Source organism: Mustela lutreola, chromosome 9, assembly GCF_030435805.1.
Source record: "Mustela lutreola isolate mMusLut2 chromosome 9, mMusLut2.pri, whole genome shotgun sequence".
Classification (NCBI taxonomy): Eukaryota; Metazoa; Chordata; class Mammalia; order Carnivora; family Mustelidae; genus Mustela; species Mustela lutreola.
Genome location: NC_081298.1, coordinates 39,354,510 through 39,375,928, shown reverse-complemented (window position 1 = coordinate 39,375,928; position 21,419 = coordinate 39,354,510). Strand labels below are relative to the sequence as shown.

Sequence of the window (21,419 nt, the reverse complement as noted above, 5' to 3'; positions counted from 1 at the left end):
CATTAGTAAGTATACTAATACACTAATACACAAAGCATTTAGAGACTACAGGCAGTATATTCCAGGGGTTAATTGTATAAATTCTGAAATTCAACTTCTTAGTTGAACAAGTTTCAACAAGCTTCCCCACTTGTTACTTGTTTGTTACTGGATAAATAATTTCACCTCCCTCTATTAATAATAGTTAATATATGAAATATATGAAAATATATGAAAAAGATTAGAAGGGGGCTTTGAACATATGAGGGCTCAAATAATTTCAAAAATTACTTCCACAAAGTCTCATAGAAGCTAAAATTTAAAGAGCATATCAGAGCACTTTTCTCTTCTGGTATTTGAGTAGACCAGCATTGGAAATTAATGAATACTATTAATTTACATCCAGAAATCCTTCCTATATACCAATATGTAATTATACATTAATCAAGCTCATAGCGCAGCTCCCTAGTTTCAGGTTTCCCAGACTTATCTGATGATACCAATCATCCAGAGATTGTGACTGAGCAGGTCTGGGGTGGGGCCTTGGAATTTGTATCTATAATCAGCTTCCCAGGTATGTGCTACTTTGGGGAGGCTCAAAAACCCTGCATTAGTTGAAGCTGCACCTAACCACTGAACCTAAGAATATCAAGCAGTCACACCCACTGAACAGAATTATAGTTTTAGAAATACTATGTAACAGACATGGGAATGTTAAAAAGATTTTCTATAAATGAAACAAGATGGGATCAGGAGGGAGACAAACCATAAGAGACTCTTAATCTCCTAAAACAAACTGAGGTTTGCCGGGGGGAGGGGGGTAGGCAGACGGTGGCTGGGTTATGGACATTGGGGCAGGTATGTGCTATGGTAAGTGCTGTGAAGTGTGTAAACCTGGTGATTCAGAGACCTGTACCCCTGGGGCTAATAACACATTATATGTTAATAAAAAAATAAATTTTTTAATTAAAAAATGTAAAAATTTTTTTCTTATTTGACAAATATTTAGCTGAGTATTTATCAGTACAAAATATTCACTGACCACACATTACAGTACAATTCACAAAACGGTATGTGAAAGTTATTTGAAAAACAAACTACTTTTCAAAAATTGACATCATTCGGGACAGGAGAGTGGCAAATAGGAAGGAAATATGCTTGGCAAAGATACACATAATTATAAAATACCACTTGTCCTGAGGAGTTCAGAAATTACTGGGGGAAGGGTCCTATTGGTCAAGAGGTCTGGTTCTTCAAGAAGTCTGTTATAGTTATTTATGACACTGTTGCCATTGCTAACGAGCTAAAAATGCTAATGACTGAAGATTATTCAAATAAACTCACAGCAAAAATAATTTAAAGGGTATAACAATTTTTCCTTGACCCTTCTGAACATTAGTATTTAGAAACAAAGCAGAGTTTATCTCTCCTTAGTAAAATTAGCACAAAACTGGATCTGCATTTTTTTCAAGAAAATGATAAAAGAAAATGAGTTTCCATTTTCCAAGGCTTCCACACCAACCCCACACATACACCATGTACATGCTCAAACTATGGACAACTTCTAAAAATTGAAAGATCTGCAATCTACTTCCTAGTAGAAACACAAGTATAAATAGTTTTTTAAGGAAAGCCAAGTGCAATGACACCAAAAGTAGGACTAGTGTTATTCTATTGAATGAAGAATACGCACAGAGTATAACAAATATGTATACATTTCAATACAATAAATCAATAATTGCATTAGCCATATACATCTCATGGCCAAGAGATCCAATGTAGTAAGTGAAGATGTAAAACAGTGAATCTTCTCATTAAAGAATTGCTAACTACATGCATGAATTTAGAATTAAAAAAAACCTAAATGCCAGTACAGACAAAAGGCTGATATCCAGGATCTACAAAGAATTTCTCAAACTCAACACACACAAAACAGATAATCATGTCAAAAAATGGGCGGAAGACATGAACAGACACTTCTTCAATGAAGACATACAAATGGCTAACAGACACATGAAAAAATGTTCATCATCAATAGCCATCAGGGAGATTCAAATTAAAACCACATTGAGATACCACCTTACACCTGTTAGAATGGCCAAAATCAGCGAGACAGGAAACAACGTGTGTTGGAGAGAATGTGGAGAAAAAGGAACCCTTTTACACTGTTGGTGGGAATGCAAGTTGGTGCAGCCAATTTGGAGAACAGTATGGAGATTCCTTAAGAAATTAAAAATAGAGCTTCACTATGACCCTGCAATTGCACTACTGGGTATTTATCCCAAAGATACAGATGTAGTGAAAAGAAGGGCCATCTGTACCCCAATGTTCATAGCAGCAATGGCCACGGTCGCCAAACTGTGGGAAGAACCAAGATGCCCTTCAACGGATGAATGGATAAGGAAGATGTGGTCCATATACACTATGGAGTATTATGCCTCCATCAGAAAGGATGAATACCCAACTTTTATATCAACATGGGTGGGACTGGAAGAGATTATGATGAATGAAATAAGTCAAGCAGAGAGAGTCAATTATCATATCATTTCACTTATTTGTGGAGCATAACAAGTAACATGGAGGACATGGGGAGATGGAGCGGGGAAGGGAGTTGAGGGAAATTGGAGGGGGAGATGAAACATGAGAGACTATGGACTCTGAAAAACAATCTGAGGGTTTTGAAGAGGTGGAGGGGGTGGGAGGTTGGGGGAGCCAGGTGGTGGGTATTATGGAGGGCACGTATTGCATGGAGCACTGGGTGTGGTGCATAAACAATGAATTCTGTTACACTAAAAAGAAATTTAAAAAATAAATAAATAAATACCTAAATGCAGTCATTACGGCTATTCAAATATTACTGATCCATAGAAACACGAGCTAAAATAAAATGTCTACTGGTATTACTTAAAATATGACCCAAGGGCGCAAGCACAACACTTCAAGTTTTTCAGTTATCCACTGCCCCAAGACTTAGGAAAATAAAGGGCCACTTAGGACTCCTAACTACTCCTGAGTGATCTTTGCTGAGTGGTGAGATAATAGGTAGTTTTTTTTTTTTTTTCCTTTTTGCTCTTCTGACTTTCCAAAGTTTCTAATTTAAACAAAAAAAGTACTATATAAAGTACTATATTCTTATTATTGCTAGGGAAGGTAATTCCTTTATTTAAGGGTATTATCTGAGGGTGCCTGGGTGGCTCCGTGGGTTAGGCCTCTGCCTTCAGCTCAGGTCCTGATCTCAGGGTCCTGGGATCAAACTCCACATTGGGCTCTTTGCACAGCAGGGAGCCTGCTTCCTTCTCTCTCTCTGCCTGCCTCTCTGCCTACTTGTGATCTCTTTCTCTCTCTGTTGAATAAATAAATTAAAAATCTTTTTTTTTTTTTAAAAGGATATTATTGGAGGGATCAAATTTATTAAGGCCATTTAAAAACTTTGAAGAGGCTATTATCATGTTCTCCCTCAAAGAAAAAGAAAAGCTGTCATAGGTCCTCCTCCTTTTATTGAATAAAAAATACTGCAAGAAGAAATAATAATGCAAGGGCTGAAATTCCATGTGCTACTTCCAAACGCAGGCCTTCAAAAAGATGGTTCATTGTAGCCAGCAATTCTAAGTGACAGTAACAGTTTCACTGATAGTGATAAAAGAACTCCTATTCATCTGGTATTTGATCCAAAAACACACTGGAAACCCAGTGAAGGCTAGCAAATAAAAAACGCTAATCCTCTCTGGACAAAAGGAGAGCCAAATCTTCTATGAGATTGTTGTTCGAGGAGTATAGGACCTAACCCCTGATAAGGCTTTCATCATTCATTGCTTACCCTATCTACTTCCCACTCTTTCCATCTTTGTTCTTTTCTATTCTCTCTTTAGTTTTGGCCTATCTCCACACCATTTCCATTAGGAGGCATTCAAAGGCATTGCTATTCTTACAAATTTTTTAAAAAGGGTAATTGTAGATAGACCTTGGAATATGTGCAGGAGGATCTGTGCAGCCTCCCATCTAGACAAACATGAGGACCTCCTACAGCTAATCTACAACTAACTTCTTAAAGGATTCTGCATTTATAAAATGGCTTTATTCATTTTGTCTTGAGACTTTCTCCTAATTTTCTTGAGCACCATGCTGATATGGTTAAGTCTAAGTTCCCTGACTTAATGCTGTTGTAGAAGGCAATAAAGATCCAAAAGGCAAGAAATTCACTATGGGTCTTTAAAAATGGTTACACCTTCACAGAAAGGTACCTGTCAAAGTGAGTTCCATAGAATGATCTGGATTAAGTCAAAAGAGAGAAACCATTTTAATCCAGCACCTTCAGCTACTTAAGATCCAGATTCCACTGTTCCCTCTAAGACTTCAGCTAACATATTCTTCAATGATTCAACACAAGAGAGCTCAGCAGTGCCTAGTGACAGAGCTTTCTGAGGTTCTCAAACTGAGAGCTGTTTGCACTGTCTTTATATAGTGCAGAAACAACTTAGGAGGCAAATAACATAAATGCCATCACCATGTTCCAGTCCAGAAGTTTTTATTATAGAACTTTAGCTCTGGGCAAGCTGCCGCAATCAGCACATTGTGATGGCAAATACACTGACTGTATTTTCTTCCTAAGCAGTATATAACACTCGGGCTGTTCCTGAGAAGGATTCATGAAACAGCTCTAATCAACACATTATAGTTGGAACAGCTAGATGTAACATTCACAGCTTGTATGCCTTAATTGTCAAAATTGTTTGCTTTCCAGATGAACACATTCGACTCTAACTTTCAGTAAAATCAACCAAAATAGTTCATCAACTGTCATGACAAATAATTCCTACCCTTCCACCACCTATGACATCCTCTGAGCTATAACTCAATTGTTAGAAAAGAAAAAACTAGAAATGGATGCAAGTGACAAAATAATTTACCAAAATGTACCAAGAGAAGCAGTTAAATAAGAAAATTTGTCCAAGAAATTTCAAAGAACATTGGTATGCTTAAAGTTCTTGCTGAGTTCATGGTAATATAAGGCTTAATAAATAGGGTGTCTTCTAAAAGCTGAAAAATCTTCATTCTCTTCCCAGCTTATTGGTTTGTGATCTTCTAACACATTAACTTAACATCAAATTTCACAGCTCTAAAAAAAAAAAAAAAAAACAGCTTGACAACAATCCTAGACTATGTCCAAACAACACAGTTTCTCAAATCAATTAAAATGACTGAATAATTAATAGTGAAGCCCATATCATCCTCCAGTTTATTTTAAAAATAAAATTAAAAAGAAAGTTAAAAAAAAAAGCCACATTTCTTGGTCAAAGCTTTAGTGAAGAAAACCTAAAAGGTAAAGTGCCTATCTTCCACCTACCCATGTTATCAATTTAGGACAAGATTCAACTGTCTTTCACATTCCTCTGTCAAAATTCAGGACCATATACCCAGAGATCTCTTTGGCTCTTGAATCAATATTAAGACTTTAAATTTTAGGTCAACTTTATTACATCAACAAGGAGCACATCTCATTTTCAAATTATGCCAAAATTTTTCAGTTCGTGGTAAGCAACTATCAGTAAGTCTTCCATAACTTGTATACTTGTGCTTTATTTCCTTCACTGATTAATAAATTCCCCTTTCTTTCCTGTCAATAGTATGTCTATGTATGTGAGATCCATGGACCACACTTTGAGTAGGAAAGAATACTTAGGTTCCAGCTGCAGCAATAAATATCTAATCTGGGTCCAGATGTGGTTTAGTACCAGTTAGTGGCATTTGCCCCTCTAAGCTCAAATATCCCAAGGGTAGTGGAACTTGGGCTAGCTGGTACTTCTGGAGGAACTGCAATAATTTAAAGGCCTCCTATTTAATTGACTTCATTTTGTCAACCCTATATTAGGGACATGTTCACTCTCAGCTTCTCTATTCTTTAAGACCTAGATGCCTCCTATTTTGCTCCCTGCTATAACATTTCCTCTCCATTAGAAAATAAGAATTTTAGTTTATCTCTGCTGGAGCTGGCTTCAAAACCACTTCAGGCACTTCAAATATCAACTGTCAATTGCCTTATGTCAAAATTTGTGTTATTGTGAGGTTCAGTCCTATATAATGTATATTTGATCATGATTTCAGAAAGCATTTAACAATTTTTAATTATATCTTCCAGGACCAGAATGGAGAACCACAGGCTGCACAGTAATGTTGCTAGTGGACTGAATAACAAAGCCCAAAAATTGATCAGCAACATCCTGAAGATAGGTCTCTAATAGCACATTATAGGACTCTGTCCTCAAACTGAAATTTATCATACTTCTCATCAATAACTTCAATAAGGACACATAAAACCTTCCTACTAAGAATTGTATATTAAAGGCAGAAATAAGATGTTTAATGACAGAAGTAGATTTTAAATTCATATATTCATACACACAAAAAGTTATTGATTACTATATGCCAGATTGTAAATCCTGGGCAATATACAAATAAAAAACAGTGAGTCCTCAAGAAATTTATGACCTAGTAAAGGAGATAGGGAAATAAATAATTATGCTGCAATGTGAAAAGTGCTACAAGAGGGAAATGAACACATGACAAAGAAAAACAGAAGTATTACCTGACTCCCACTGGGAGAGTCCAAGAAAATTTGGGATGTGAAGGTGAAGACACCACAGTACACATAGGTCTGACATTTGGGACAGGTAGATGCCCTGAGATAAAGATTTAGGAGACTCTATTATAGGCGGTCATTGAAGCCAGAGGTACAAATAAGATGGATCTAGAAGATTACACAGGAAAAAATAGTTAAAAGCCATGAATGGAATCTTGGGCAACAGCAACTACTTAAGCCTCAGCAGAGAGAGAAAGGTACCCAAGAATGCAGAAATTGGTAACTCCACCAATCCCCTGCATGTTGCAGTTCCTTGGGATTCTGTTCTAGGTTCTGTTTTCTAAATATGCACTCTCCCAGCGTTCCAATTATTGATAATATGTAATTGTTGTCTGCTATTTGAGAGGCAAGGTCATGTTCTAAGAGTGAAAAAGGATGGTTAGAAAGAACTAGAGAAAAGTGGTGGAATCTGGGGTTAGCCATGCAGGGGAATTCTATTCAACAACTCTTTGATTAATAGTATGAGAGGTCCTGATGCAGATGGTATATGGCAGTAGAAAAAACAACAACTATGAGAAGTAATCCCATTGATTTCATAAATGTTGTTTCTTGGGGTTCTGTTCTATTTCTTCTTCTCTCTATACATATACTTTCTCAAAGCAATCTCATCCATTCCTCTGGTTCCAATTACCATTAATAATATGTTATATAATAGGTGTATAATAATATGTATATGAAGCCCCACGAAGCTTACACTACAGTGAGAAAAGGGCAGACAATGATAAAATAGACTACAACAACTGACTTGGTAAATGATACGTGTGGTATAGAAAAATAAGGTATGGAAGGGAAAGAGAGTAAAAGAGGCCTACACTTTAGATAGAATGAATAGGAAAAATTCCCATTAAAGAGGTGATAATTTGAGCATAAAACAAAGTAAACTGAGAAAGCAAAGCATGCATCCATAGTGGTAGTGGCTTTAAACCTCACTGCACACTTGCATCACTTAGGAATCTTTTAAAACAAAAGTAATTCCTAGGTCCTTCCCATTGTTTTTTTCTGAATTGGTCTAGGGTATGGCCTGGGCACCATTAGTTTTTGAAACCCCCCATTGATTCTACTCTATAGTCAAGACCAAAAATTACTAATGCAGTCAGTGTAAGAGTATTAGAGGTCATCACAAGTTCAAAGACCCAGAAGGAGGAGCATGCTTGGAGTCTAAGAGAAAAATATGGGTCAGCTAATAAGGTCTAAATAAAAGATTGTAATAATAGTGCTGAAAACCAGCAAAGATACTAGATCATATTTACAGACAACAACAACAATCCACACAGCTGTGTGATTTTCAACAGCAGTACTCAGCAGCCCAGAGGTAGTCATGGAAGAGCTCTAGCCCACCTCATTTTATTGCTTTTTGCTTTATTCCACTTCATAGATTTGTGTTTTTTATAAACTGAAGCTTTATGGAAAGCCTACCTTGAGCAAGACTATCAGCACCATTTTTCCAACAGCATTTGCTCACTTCACGTTTGTCACATTTTGACAATCCTTGTAAAATTTCAATCTTTTTCATTACTATATTTTTATGGTGATATGTCATAGTGATCTTTGATGTTAGTTTTATAATTATTCAGGGGCTCCATGAACAGTACTAATATAAGATGTCAAACTTAATCAACAAATGTGTGTTCTGACTGCTCCACAGACCAGCCAATCCCTTCTCTCTCTTCCTCTCCCCTTAGGCCTCCTTATTCCCTGAGACACAATATTGAAGTTTGGCCAATTAATAACCCTACAGTGGCCTCTGAGTATTCAAGTGAAGAAAGAGTCACACATGTCTCATCTTAAATTAAAAGCTAAAAATGATTAAACATAGCAAGGAAGGCATGTCAAAAGCCAAGACAGATCACAAACTTGCCCCCAAGCGTCAGTTAGCCAAGCTGCAAATACAAAATAAAAGTTCATGAAGGAAAGCAAAAGTGCTACCCCAGTGAACACACAAATTAAAAAGTAAAACAGCTTTATTTATTACATGAAGAAAGTTTCAATGGTCTGGAGAAAAGATCAAATCAGACACAGCATTCCCTTAAACAAAAGCCTAATCCAGCAAATTCCTAATTCTCTTTAATGTTATGAAGGCTGAAAGTGGTGAGGAAGCTATAGAAGAAAAGTTTGAAGCTAGCAAAGTTTGTTGCATAAAATTTAAGGAAAGACGCTATCTCCATTAACATAAAGGAGCAAGGTGAAGCAGCAAGTGCTGAGGCAAAAGATGCAGTCAGTTATCCAGAAGATCTAGTTAAAATAATTAATGAAGGTGGCAATACTAAACACTGAAAATCTTGATGAAGCAACCTTCTACGGGGAAGATGATGTCTGGACTTTCATAGCTAGAGAGGAAAAGTCAATGTCTGGCTGAAATTCAAAACTTCAAAGGACAGGCTGACTTGTTAGAGGTTAATGTAGCTGATGATTTTAAGCTGAAGCCAATACTCCTTTATCATTCTAAAAACCCTAGGGCCCTTAGAATGATGCTAAATCTACTCTGCCTGTGCTCTGTCAATGGAATAATATGTGCTAGACAACATACATCTGTTTATAATTAGGTTTACTGAGTATTGTATTTTTTTAAAGATTTTATTTTATTAGACAGAGAGAGAGAGAAAAAGCACAAGCAAGGGGAGTGGCAGGCAGAGGGAGAGGGAGAAGCAGACTCCCCACTGAACAGGGAGCCCAATGCAGGACTCGATCCCAGGACCCTGGGATCATGACCCGAGCTGAAGGCAGATGCTTCAAAATAGCAGTGCTCATTGACAATTTACCTTGTCACCAAAGAGCTCTGATGGAGATGTACAATGAGATTATTGTTGTATTGATGCCTGCCAACACAACATCCATTCTGCATCCCCGGGATCAAGGAGTAATTTTGACTTTCAAGTCTTGTATTTAAGAAATACATTTTATAAGGCTATAGCTGCCATAGATACTAATTCTTCTGATGTATCTGGACAAAGTAAATTCAAAACCTGCTAGAAAGGATTCACCATTCTAGACGCCATTATGAATATTTGTAATTCATTGCAAGAGGTCAAAATATCAACATAAGGGGTGCCTGGGTGGCTCAGTGGGTTAAAGCCTCTGCCTTTGGCTCAGATCATGATCCCAGGGTCCTGGGATCGAGCCCCGCATTGGGCTCTCTGCCCAGCAGAGAGGGAGCCTGCTTCCTTTCCTCTCTCTCTGCCTGCCTCTCTGCCTACTTGTGATCTCTGTCAAATAAATAAATAGAAATCTTAAAAAAAAAAAACACTTATTAAAGGGCGCCTGGGTGGCTCAGTGGGTTAAGCCGCTGCCTTCAGCTCGGGTCATGAGCTCAGGGTCCTGGGATCGAGTTCCGCATCGGGCTCTCTGCTCAGCAGGGAGCCTGCTTCCTCCTCTCTCTCTCTCCCTGCCTCTCTGCCTACTTGTGATCTCTCTCTGTCAAATAAATAAATAAAATCTTTAAAAAAAAACTTATTAAAAAATATATCAACATAAGCAGGAGTTTGTAAGAAGTTGATTCCAAATGATGACTTGGAGGAGTTCAAGACTTCAGAGGGGAAAGTGTAGAAGTAATGGAAATACCAAAAACAAAACTACAGGTGGAATCTGAATACCTAACTAAATTTCTGCAATCTCATGAAATTCCTTGAATGGAAGAGGAAGAAAGTGATTTTGAGATGGAATCTATTCCTGGTGAAGATGCTGTGAGGACTGTTGAGACGACAAGAAAGGATTTAGAATATTACATAAACTTAGTTGATAAAGCAGCAGCACAGTTGAGAGGATGGACTCCAATTTTGAAAAATGTTCTCCTGGGGGTGAAATGCTATCAAACAGGATCACATCCTACAGGAAAATGAGTAAAAGGAAGATTCAAACAATGTGGCTCACTTCATTGTTGTCATAGTTTAAGAAATTGCCATAGCCACCCCAACCCTCAGCAACCACCATCCTGATCAGTCAGCAGCCATCAACATCAAGGCAAGATCCTCCAACAGCAAAAAGATTATGACTCACTGAAATCTTGGATGATGGTTAGCATTTTTTTAGTAATAAAGTATATTTTAATTAAGGTATATACATTGTTTCTTGACCTAATATTATTGCACAATAGACTCCAGTATATTGTAAACATAACTTTTATATGTACTGGAAAACCAAAAAATTTATTAGACTCACTTTATTGCAATATTTGCTTTATTGTGGTAATCTGGAACTGAATCTGCAACATCTCCAAGGTATGTCTACAGATAGCTGGATTGATCAAGCACTAGGACAATGATTGCAAAGAAAGGATAATGGAACAATTAAATATTACATAATCATCAAAAAATAAAATTTTGTCATTTGCAACAACATGGATGGAACTAGAGGGTATTATGCTAAGGGAAATAAGTAAATCAGAGAAAGATGATATGTGGAATTTAAGAAGCAAGGCAGAGGATCATAGGGGAAGAAAGGGAAAAATGAAACAAGATGAAATCAGAGAGGGAGACAAACCATAAGAGACTATTAATGTTAAACAATCTGAGGGTTGCTGGAGGGGAGGGAGGTGGGAGGATGGGGTACCTGGGTGATGGACATTGGGGAGGGTATGTACTTTGATGAGTGTTATGTATTGTATAAGACTGATGAATCACAGACCTATATCCCTGAAGCAAATGACACATTATGTTAATTAACTGAATTTAAATTTAAAAAAAAAAAAAAGAAAGAAAGGATAATGGAGAGTTCTTAAAATAATGGACTTTTGGGTATGAACTGAATCAGAAAACTGAAATTAAAAGTTAGGGTGACATGGGAGGGATCATGTGACAAAATGTGCAATGATCTGAATAAACAGACAAACAAAACAAGGTGAGGGAGAGGTAACTTGACTAACCATAATTTCTATCTGCACCATAGGCATGCCATGTCTACTAAATATTCTAATACAATATTAGACTTCTTTAAAAAAGTAGTGGTTGGCCTTCATTAGATAACCATTAACTTCCCTGTGGATATAGAATGGATATTTACTTTAATTTAGCAAAGTATAATCCACACATCAAAAATGAAGTAACCTAATCTACTCTGGGCTGGGTAAAAGATGTTTGGATGAGCCATTTTAAGAGAGACTCCAATAAAGTATCCAAGGATAGGAAGCCACAATGTAAAATAATCTGGAAGTCATTTCTATTAAGAATAATGGTCATTTTTTTTAACCCAAAGATGACATAAAAGTTCACATTCATAAGTAGTAAGAGAATGGAAAAGGTCTCAGGCATAATAAAGGAATTTCCATTTCTTTATCTTAGGAGTAAAGTGGTACAGAATAATGAAGAGACTCAAAACATGGTCATTCTGGTAAATGATAAAAGACTGGAGTTATAAAGCTAAAAGGTCATAGTATTTCAAGGGGCATCAGCAGAGACATTGAATTCATACAAAAGAATCATAGAAGTGACCATGACATAGCTGGCCCCTATCCTTCATTAGAAGAACCCCAATGCATTTTATGAATAAGCCCCTGTATGACTCTAATGGGAAATTTTGTTCTGCTGAATATGCTATTAAATGCACTGGAAGCTGTGGAATGGAGGGAGTCAGAGGGGTCTCAGGAAGGAGTGAATAATTTTAAAAAATATCTGGAATTGCACTGAACTGAAAGTCAATAAACTTGAAAAAGAAATATTTAATGCATAGCAAGTACCAGTTCTATAGGAAACAAGGGTCAACTGGAAGTTTCCTCAAATGGCACAATCAGGAAGAGGGAATTTCAGTGACAAGAAAGTACATGGAAGATGTCTATCTTGACCACAATCTGTCTCATCAATGAATGAAAGCCAACTAGAGCCCAGGGGAGTTGATGTAGCTATGAAGTCTTACACCTTGAAGATGACTTTTCTCTTTTGGACTTTGAGCACCACTGTGGCTTTCCAAAGAGGATTTGAGGGATGAGACTACTGATGATGTGACCATTCCACCTAAGGAAAGGAAGCTCTGGAGTATGGTGGAGGCCTGCTAGATCTCTCTGTAGCCAGAGTCAGGCAGAGGAAAGATCCACTGACCCCTTCTGTCTATGCTTGTTTCCTGAGGCCTTGGGCACTTCTAGTGACAAATGGCTGCTGGGATAGGATATGAGGTAGTCATGAAAACAGCTTGGTTTTATGGCAAAGAATGTTCCATAGCAAAACTGCGATATTCTAAATTTTTAAAAATTGAAAAGATAAGCTCTCTGTGAAATTCAATTCACACACAGCATGTTCTGTCCCTTTACCTTAAATAAAAGACAAGTAAGTGGCTCCATCTCTCCATTGACCTATCAGAGGAAGAAACTTTGGAATCAGAGCTGGGTAACTTACCCTGTCCGTTACTAAATGTTTAACAATCTTTCAGTGAACAGAGAAAAAATAAATATGTCTCACCAATTTTAATATGATCTCCAGGTCTGAATTCTAACATATGTATGGGGAATTAATAAAAAAAAGAAAGTAACACATATAAATGAACACACACATAATGATCCAAGGGGAAGATAATATAACTCTCCAATATAAATCTTTGGTAGAATAAAAATATCCCATTTTTTTAAAGATAGGTAGAAATCAATAGATACAAAGGTCATTTTTTGAGCAAGGAATGACAAGGGACCAACACAACTGGTCACCATTCATTTCATAATGTTTTTGCTTTACGGAAATCCAAAACAACACTTTTTTGGTATTTGATCTTTACTCACTCAAGGGTTCACATAAATGAAATAAGTTCACAAATGTTTGGCAGTTCTTACAGACATACACTATGAAGTTTATTGCCTTATAGACTATAAGGCAACCAAACTATAAAGACTTTTTCTATCTGCAGAAAGTTCATTTTGATATAAACCAAAAAAATTCAATCTGCCATGGTACTTTATGTTTTCCTTTCATTTTCTTAATATACAGCATATTCACATCCAACTCTTTATTCAACTTAAGAAGATGCAGCATGATATAGTGGTTAATAGATGAGTTCTAAAATTAGACTTCTTGAGTTAAAATTCTAAATCTACCATTTACTAAATGTGTGACTTTCAGCAGCAGGTTAGGTAACTTCTTTGTGCCTCTATTTCCCTTTCTGTAAATAAGGAGATTAAGAATACATCTCATAGGATTATAGTGAAGATTAAATGAGTTAATATGTTAAAAGCCTTTATAACAGTGCCCAAAATATAGTAGGTGGTCAATAAATCTTAGTTGTTAAGAAAACTACCAAAACTTTTCCTTATAATCATCTTTTTTTTTTTTTTTAGGCAAAATTAGACATCCTAACAATGGATATATTTTTCAAACAAAAGCCTTGTGCAACATGGTGACTCACTACAAACCTTCACTCTTTCTTCTGCTTGCATAAAAATTCCTATCTGAGGATCAGTTTCTAGGGAATCCAACCTAAGATATGTAAGACAATAAATGAGGAGAAAATAAATAAAATGATGCTTAGGCAAGCATTAAAAATACACCCCCAAATCTGAGAAATAGTAAATGGTATTTGATTTTTCTGCAGAGACAATGCAGTACTTATTCAGTACTCAAGTGTGGAAACTTGACAGGATGTGGATAGGTGTGAAGATATAGGCAGCAACTCAGTTGTGCTATTGTTACATTCTGCCCTTCAAGATTTTCAACAGGTTGATTTTACTTATATGATTTGCAGTTTTCCCTTTTTTATTATGAACATACAATACTTATAAATTTGCAAAATCATAGACCTCTCATTCACCACTTAACTGGTACATGACACAAAGCAAACAGCATGGTTTTCTCCATTTGAAAGCCACACTTTTTTCTTCTCTCAATGTATATATTGAGAGATATATATTCTCAATATATTCTCTCAATGTATATTTAATGGCTATTCCATCAAAATTAGGAAGAATCAAATTTCAAAGGTGTCCATATATATAGTGCGTGCGAGCGCGCGCACACACACACACACACACTTTCAAGTTTTATTTGAAAATAAAAACCTAGAAGCTTTTGCTCACACTGAATCTTCTGTCTGAACACCTTTTATCTTATGTCAAAATGCCTGCATTTTACCCACATTTTAATTTTAAGATCAAAATACTCCATTAAAAGATTCCCAAATTGCCATGGCTAAAGATAATTGTTCCCTCTTCTGGCACTTTTTTCTATGCATTATATTTATCAGTATTTAATTTCATCTCTACAAAAAGTCCTTAGGGCTGGAGGATTGTTCTGCTCTAAACTGTATTAGTCCTTGCCTCCAGCTTTATCCAGTGTTTGTCAATGAAATGAAATGAATGAATGAATGAATGAATGAAAGGAATGAAGGAGATTATTTTGAGGGACTCTTGTTTCCTTTTTGGTAAAGCTTGTACAAATAATAACTTAAAAATTTTAAGAGTCAAGAGAATAGCAACTCATATACAAATGCTTGATTTTAAGGAATATAATTAATACCCCAATGAACTATGAATATGGCCTTATATTTATCAAAGGTTCTTCAGTCATGAAGTATGTTGTGAAGTTAATCTTCAAGAAGCTGTAATAATAACAAGGCACAACCTCTGCTTCAAAAATTCCTAAACGCCCGTTCTCAAAAAGAACTATCTAAAGAGTTTGTTTTTAACACAGCTTCCCTGGCCTCACTCCTGACATTCTGTCCCAGTAGATCTGAGGTGGGATGATGGGATGCTCAGCCAGGTATAGGAACAGTTTCTCCATTCCATGCCAAGAATTTTCAAGGCAGCCCCAATTCTCTGCTTCTCCTTTTAGTTGAAGGCTCAGATAGCTCACATCTCCCTTTTAAGAAACATCTTTGACCATTTCAAATGCTCTCTCTTTTTATGAATATATAGTTGTAGTGGTAACTCCCCTTCTGAAAACAGATCAAGTAGGGTGCCTGGGTGGCTTGGTCAGTTAAGCATCTGCCTTCTGCTCCGATCATGATCCTGGAGTCCCATATGGTATGCCACATCAGGCTCCCTGCTCAGCGGGGAGTCTGCTTCTCCTTCTGCCCTTTGCCCTGCTTGTGCTCTCACTTACTCTCTCAAATAAATAAAATATTTTAAAAAACGATTTGGTACATGATTAGCACTTTTTTATTCACTGTCACTTATTTAACCTCTTGACCCCTAATTCAGCTATAAGTTCCTACTAGGGAAAGACTAATGAATCCTTACTTCCATTCTGTATCTAGAGTACTGGGCAATTTTACCTACTTTGGATTTAATAAATTATTCTTTGTTTAGGCCAAAATTCCTTTAAAATCTTGCAATAATTAAAATAAAAAATAAAAATATTGAATCAGGATATTTTTTAAAATGAACATCTTATCAACATGATACTAAAAGGAATAAGGTAAAGAAACACTGCAGAGCAGAAGAAGAGCTGAGGGAGAAAGGATCTGTTTGAAACATAAGAGGCCATACCTTTCTACTGTTCAACTTACTAAAGTGAGCAATAGTCATTTTGGTCATTTTTTAAGATACACTAATAAATTCAATACCATTTTGCCCCCAAATAAAGACCATAGGTATGGAAACTGATACACAATTTAGGAAGTATGAATCCAATATCTTGAGACATCTGCATTAATCTACAAGCACAGGGATATCAATTCTTGCCATGCACATGAGTGTCTCAGAGATCTATACTTAATGGGAAACCCCCAATTCAATATGAGTCAGTCACAACTAATCCTGTTGTAGGCAGGGAGACAGACAGAGCAATTCTCCCAGAGACTTTCTTTCTACATTATTTCTATCCTCAAGTCTTGTATGGAAGCTTCTGCTAGACCATTCCCTAAACATCAGCTGTTAAAATGAAGTAGTTTGGTTTCATTTATATGCCCCATGAGCCATGTCTCTCAAGCAACAGACTCAAAAGTCAGGTAAAGTGTGTTTCTTCTAAAGATAGGTTCAGAGGGTGGAATGGAAAATAGGATTTCTAAGAATTATTGTTACATACACATAATACACCATAATTTTCCAGTAAAAGTTTGAGATTCACTCTGAGTAGACTGGTACAGGTTATACTTTCATACTCATGAACAGGAGACAGAATGTTCTCATTGGATAACTTGACCCTAGGGGTCATTTCAAGTTCCTTAGGGAACAAAACATAGACCACAAAATGGAAATAAAGGGCTGTTGGAAAGAGAAAAGAGGAGAACAGATGTTAGAAAAGAGTATCAGTTAAGAATAGGCTGAGTTGCAAACAAAATAACAATGGCTTAAACAAAATAAAATTTTCTCTTTAACATTAAAGAAGTTGGGAGTAAGGATCCTTAAATGCTGATGGACTGAAATCCTCCTCCAGAATCCTCCAGATTCCAGATTCTGCCATACTTGGTCGCAAGGTATACCTAGCCAAAAGGAAATTTAGAGAATGAAGTCTTTATTGCAGGTGACCATATATCCATTTAACAATGAGATGTTTCCTACTTCCTTGGGGAGACAAAAGGATAGACACTGCGACACATATAGCAATCTCCAGCAGGCTGTATAGATTCCTAAGATGACTCCATGATCCCTACCACCTTGTATTCATACGCTTGTGCAATGTCTTCCTCTCGAGTATGGGCAAAAGCTGTGACTTCCTTCGAAGCAACAGAATATGGAAAGGATGGAATAGAGATGATTAGTGTACATGATTGATTTAGCATTTGTCTTGCAGGAGTTTTTCTCTCTTCCAGAAAGAGCTATGAGGAAGTCAGTGGCCATAATGGTAAACATAGCAAGGAAGTGAGGGTGGCCTCTAGAAGTTGAAGGTAGCTTCTAAAAAAACAGCCAGCAAAAAAATAAAGCTCTCAATCCAGCAACTACAAAAGCAAGGAAGGAGAGTCTTTCTTGCATGAGCCTCTGGATGAGACTTCAGTCCTAAATAAAACCCTGATTGTAGCATTATGAATCTGTAAACAGCAGATTCAGCTGTGTCCAGACTCCTGAGCACAGAAACTAAGATAATAAATGTGTATTGTATCAAACCACTAAGTTTGTGGTGATTGGTTATACAATAATAGAAAAATAACACACTGACATTGAAGGCAACCAACAGATGCTCATAATATTGTACAAAAGGCCTAACTCATTCTCTAATTTATAACATGTGTTCACTAAATGTTAGCTACAATGTTTGTCATCATCATCACCATCATCATTATTATAATCATCATCATTTCTTAAATTCAGATTTGTCCACTATCATCACCACCTTGCCTCACAGCTTAGCAAGGAAGAAAATCCCAAAAGGGCAAACAGTTCTATTCATATTACTTCTAGACATTTTGAAAGCAACCAACTTTAAAATCTAATTGGAGTTGAATTTCCATTAGCACTGCACTGGTGATTCTTGTATATCCATCTGCCACTCCATTCCAAGAATTTGCCTCTCAAGGATACAACAATCTTTTGGTCATGCCTCATTGGGGAAGAATGGAAAAGAATAAGAAAGGACATAGTACTCTAGGGGTTCAGTTAAGAATTGCAAGGAAGCCTACAGAAAACAGATCCATCACTCTGTGGAGTCAGGCTGAGGGGAAAAGAAGCAATTAGCTAGAGGTTAAGTAGCAAAACAGCTGCTAGAAGCCTTGGGTAAAAATGTCACCGAGTAGGAGTAAAATATTGGAAGAATAATGTAGGAGTGAAAGTTATCAATTGCTTTGAAACCTGAATTTATGCATTTTAATATTACCTAGCAGAGTCAATTTGAGCATCTGCTTAATTTCCTGGTATGTGACAAGAATACCAGGAGGAATTTTAAAAATTTAAAAAAAAAAAAGAAAGAAATAAAAAATAAAGCACCTTTCAGAGCATTTCAAGATAAAGTTTTTATAAGACCACACAAAACCTGAGCTATTTTAGACAGTAATTGTTAAAGCAAATTAATTTCCCCTAAATCAAGCAAAGATTTCAAAGCTAAGCCATTACATATGATGGAATGAGGCAAAAAAAAAAAAAAATCTACTCTATGAAGTATATAAAACAAATAGAAATTCTTGTTATGAGACACCATAAAATAGTCAATAACTCAAAAGATGATTAAAAATAAACAACATATTAGTAATAAAAACCTGGCATGGGGAATAGTCTAATAATGGATTTGGGGTTTTTGACTTATCACAATTCATGGGTCTTAGAGGGAATATGGTGAGTATAGCTATTATACCAAAATACTGTAGTTTTTGCTTATGCCTATTTTTACAGAAAAAAAATGATGCAAAACAGCATATTTTGTAAGGAAATAAAAAGCACCTAAAAAGAAAAACTAAAGTACAGAGATGCTAAAAATGGAAAAGAAAGATTTATTCCAGTAGTATATGACACTAATTAATAGAAGATATTGGAATACTTATATAAGATTTTAACTACCATAACATTAACAGTAATTTTTAAATTCTTAGAATCAATTGGGTATTTTTTTCCTCAGGTGGTTCATATTCTTATTTTACAAACATGGTATGTTAATCCCTAAAGTTCTAGTGAATGTACAGAGAAAATATTTTAATATTGTTTCTGTATATAAAATTCCATTTCTACAGAATTGTGTTTTTACTTTTTTTTACTTTTTTTGCTGTAAAATGTGCCCTTATTTCTGACATCAGTGACAGGATAATAACAAATCACAAAGTTCCTTCCCATTTTGGAGACAGTCTTGTACAAACAGATACCTAACAGAAACAAGATTGTAGGGACCACTAAACTTCATCAACAAATATCACTGATCCTTGTGCGGGAGGGGTATAAATGAAAAAATATAATTATTACTTTCAACAGAAATAATCACCACTTCCTTACATGCCTACCAATAGTTGGTCAATGTCATCCATAACATGATGTCATAACAAAAAGCCATGGTGTCACCTTCCTGTAAAATATGAGATTACAAATTGAGAGAAAGAGGCGCCTGGGTGGCTCAGTGGGTTAAGCCACTGCCTTCGGCTCAGGTCATGATCTCAGGGTCCTGGGATCAAGTCCCACATCGGGCTCTCTGCTCAGCAGGGAGCCTGCTTCCTCCTCTCTCTCTCTCTGCCTGCCTCTCTGCCTACTTGTAATCTCTCTCTGTCAAATAAATAAATAAAAAATCTTAAAAAAAAAAAAAAAAGAGAGAAAGAAAGAGAGAAAAGTCCCAAGTTTTTTGCCCTCTAGATTTAGTTTTATTTTTCACTTTCGACAGAAGAAATATGCTATGATCAAATAAAATCTTCCAATGTAGTGAACTATGAGCCAACTGAGGACACTTATTAACTCGAAAGTAAATTTTACAAGGTGAGGTGCCTGAGTGGCTCAGTGAGTTAGGTGTCCAACTCACTTCCACTCAGGTCCTGATATCAGGACTGTAAGATCTCCGAGCCCCACATGGGGCTCCACGATTAGCTCAGCGTGGAATGTGATTAAGAATTTCTCTCCCCGACTTGCGCATGCGGTCCTGGCGCAGCCGGAAAGGAATAATGCTGTCAGCATGTCTGCACACTCCATGCTCTGTGAACGAATCGCCATCGCCAAGGAACTGATCAAGAGAGCAGAATCACTGTCTAGATCAAGAAAAGGCGGCATAGAAGGTGGCGCAAAGCTGTGCAGCAAATTGAAGGCAGAGTTAAAATTCTTACAGAAAGTAGAAGCCGGGAAAGTAGCAATTAAGGAATCCCATCTGCAGAGCACTAACCTAACACACCTAAGAGCCATCGTGGAATCAGCAGAAAACTTGGAAGAAGTTGTTAGTGTTCTTCATGTCTTTGGTTACACAGATACCATGGGAGAAAAGTAGACCCTAGTGGTGGATGTGGTTGCCAATGGTGGTCATACGTGGGTGAAAGCCATTGGGTGAAAGCCATTGGCCGAAAGGCTGAAGCTCTTCATAACATCTGGCTGGGCAGGGGCCAGTATGGTGACAAAAGTATCATTGAGCAGGCTGAAGACTTCCTCCAGGCCAGTCACCAGCAGCCAGTGCAGTACAGCAACCCTCACATCATCTTTGCATTTTACAACAGCGTCTCCAGCTCCATGGCAGAGAAGCTCAAAGAAATGGGCATTTCTGTGAGAAGAGACATAGTAGCCGTTAACTCTCTGTTAGATCACCCAGAAGAGAACCAGCCCAGGGAGAGTGAGTCAGATGATGAGGGCCCTGAATTTTTGCAGGTGACCCAAGTGGACCGAGAAAATATTCTAGCAAGTGTTGCCTTTCCAACAGAAATTAAGGTCGATGTGTGCAAAAGAGTGAATCTGGACATTACGACTTTAATTACATATGTATCTGCCCTCAGCTATGGAGGCTGCCACTTTGTCTTCAAAGAGAAAGTGCTTACGGAACAAGCAGAGCAAGAGAGGAAGGAGCAGGTTTTGCCACAGCTGGAGGCGTTTATGAAGGACAAGGAGTTGTTTGCCTGTCATTCCGCTGTCAAAGACTTTCAGTCTATTCTAGATACCTTAGGAGGACCTGGGGAGAGAGAGAGGGCCACTATGCTGATTAAGCAAACTAATGTGGTACCTGACCAGCCTTCTGAGCGTGCCTTGAGACTAGTGGCCAGTTCAAAAATCAATAGCTGCTTGCTAACAATTTTTGGGACAGGAGACATTCTAAAAGCCATCACGATGACTGTCAATAGTGGTTTTGTCAGAGCTGCCAACAACCAGGGTGTTAAATTTAGTGTGTTTATCCATCAGCCTAGAGCACTTACTGAGAGCAAAGAGGCTCTCGCCACCCCTTTACCAAAAGACCACACAACCGCTATGAACACTGATGATACCCTTTAAATATTTTCATGGAAATAAAGTTATTGATACCAAAGGCTGGGTCTTCCCATCTTAAATGGGAAGGAAGAAAAGGTCTATAGTAAAAAT

General features: G+C 37.0%; 2 protein-coding genes across 3 annotated transcripts in view; one reads left to right on the top strand and one right to left on the bottom strand.

Annotated features, from left to right (window-relative positions):
* MACROD2 (mono-ADP ribosylhydrolase 2) overlaps positions 1-21,419 on the bottom strand; it is a 1,974,291-nt gene that overhangs the window by 1,645,986 nt on the left and 306,886 nt on the right. The window lies entirely within an intron of this gene.
* LOC131807691 (UPF0415 protein C7orf25-like) lies at positions 19,995-21,332 on the top strand. The gene is given in 2 exon segments (XM_059133262.1): positions 19,995-20,397; positions 20,400-21,332. Coding segments are annotated over 2 exon segments (1,290 nt in total). The 5' UTR covers positions 19,995-20,040.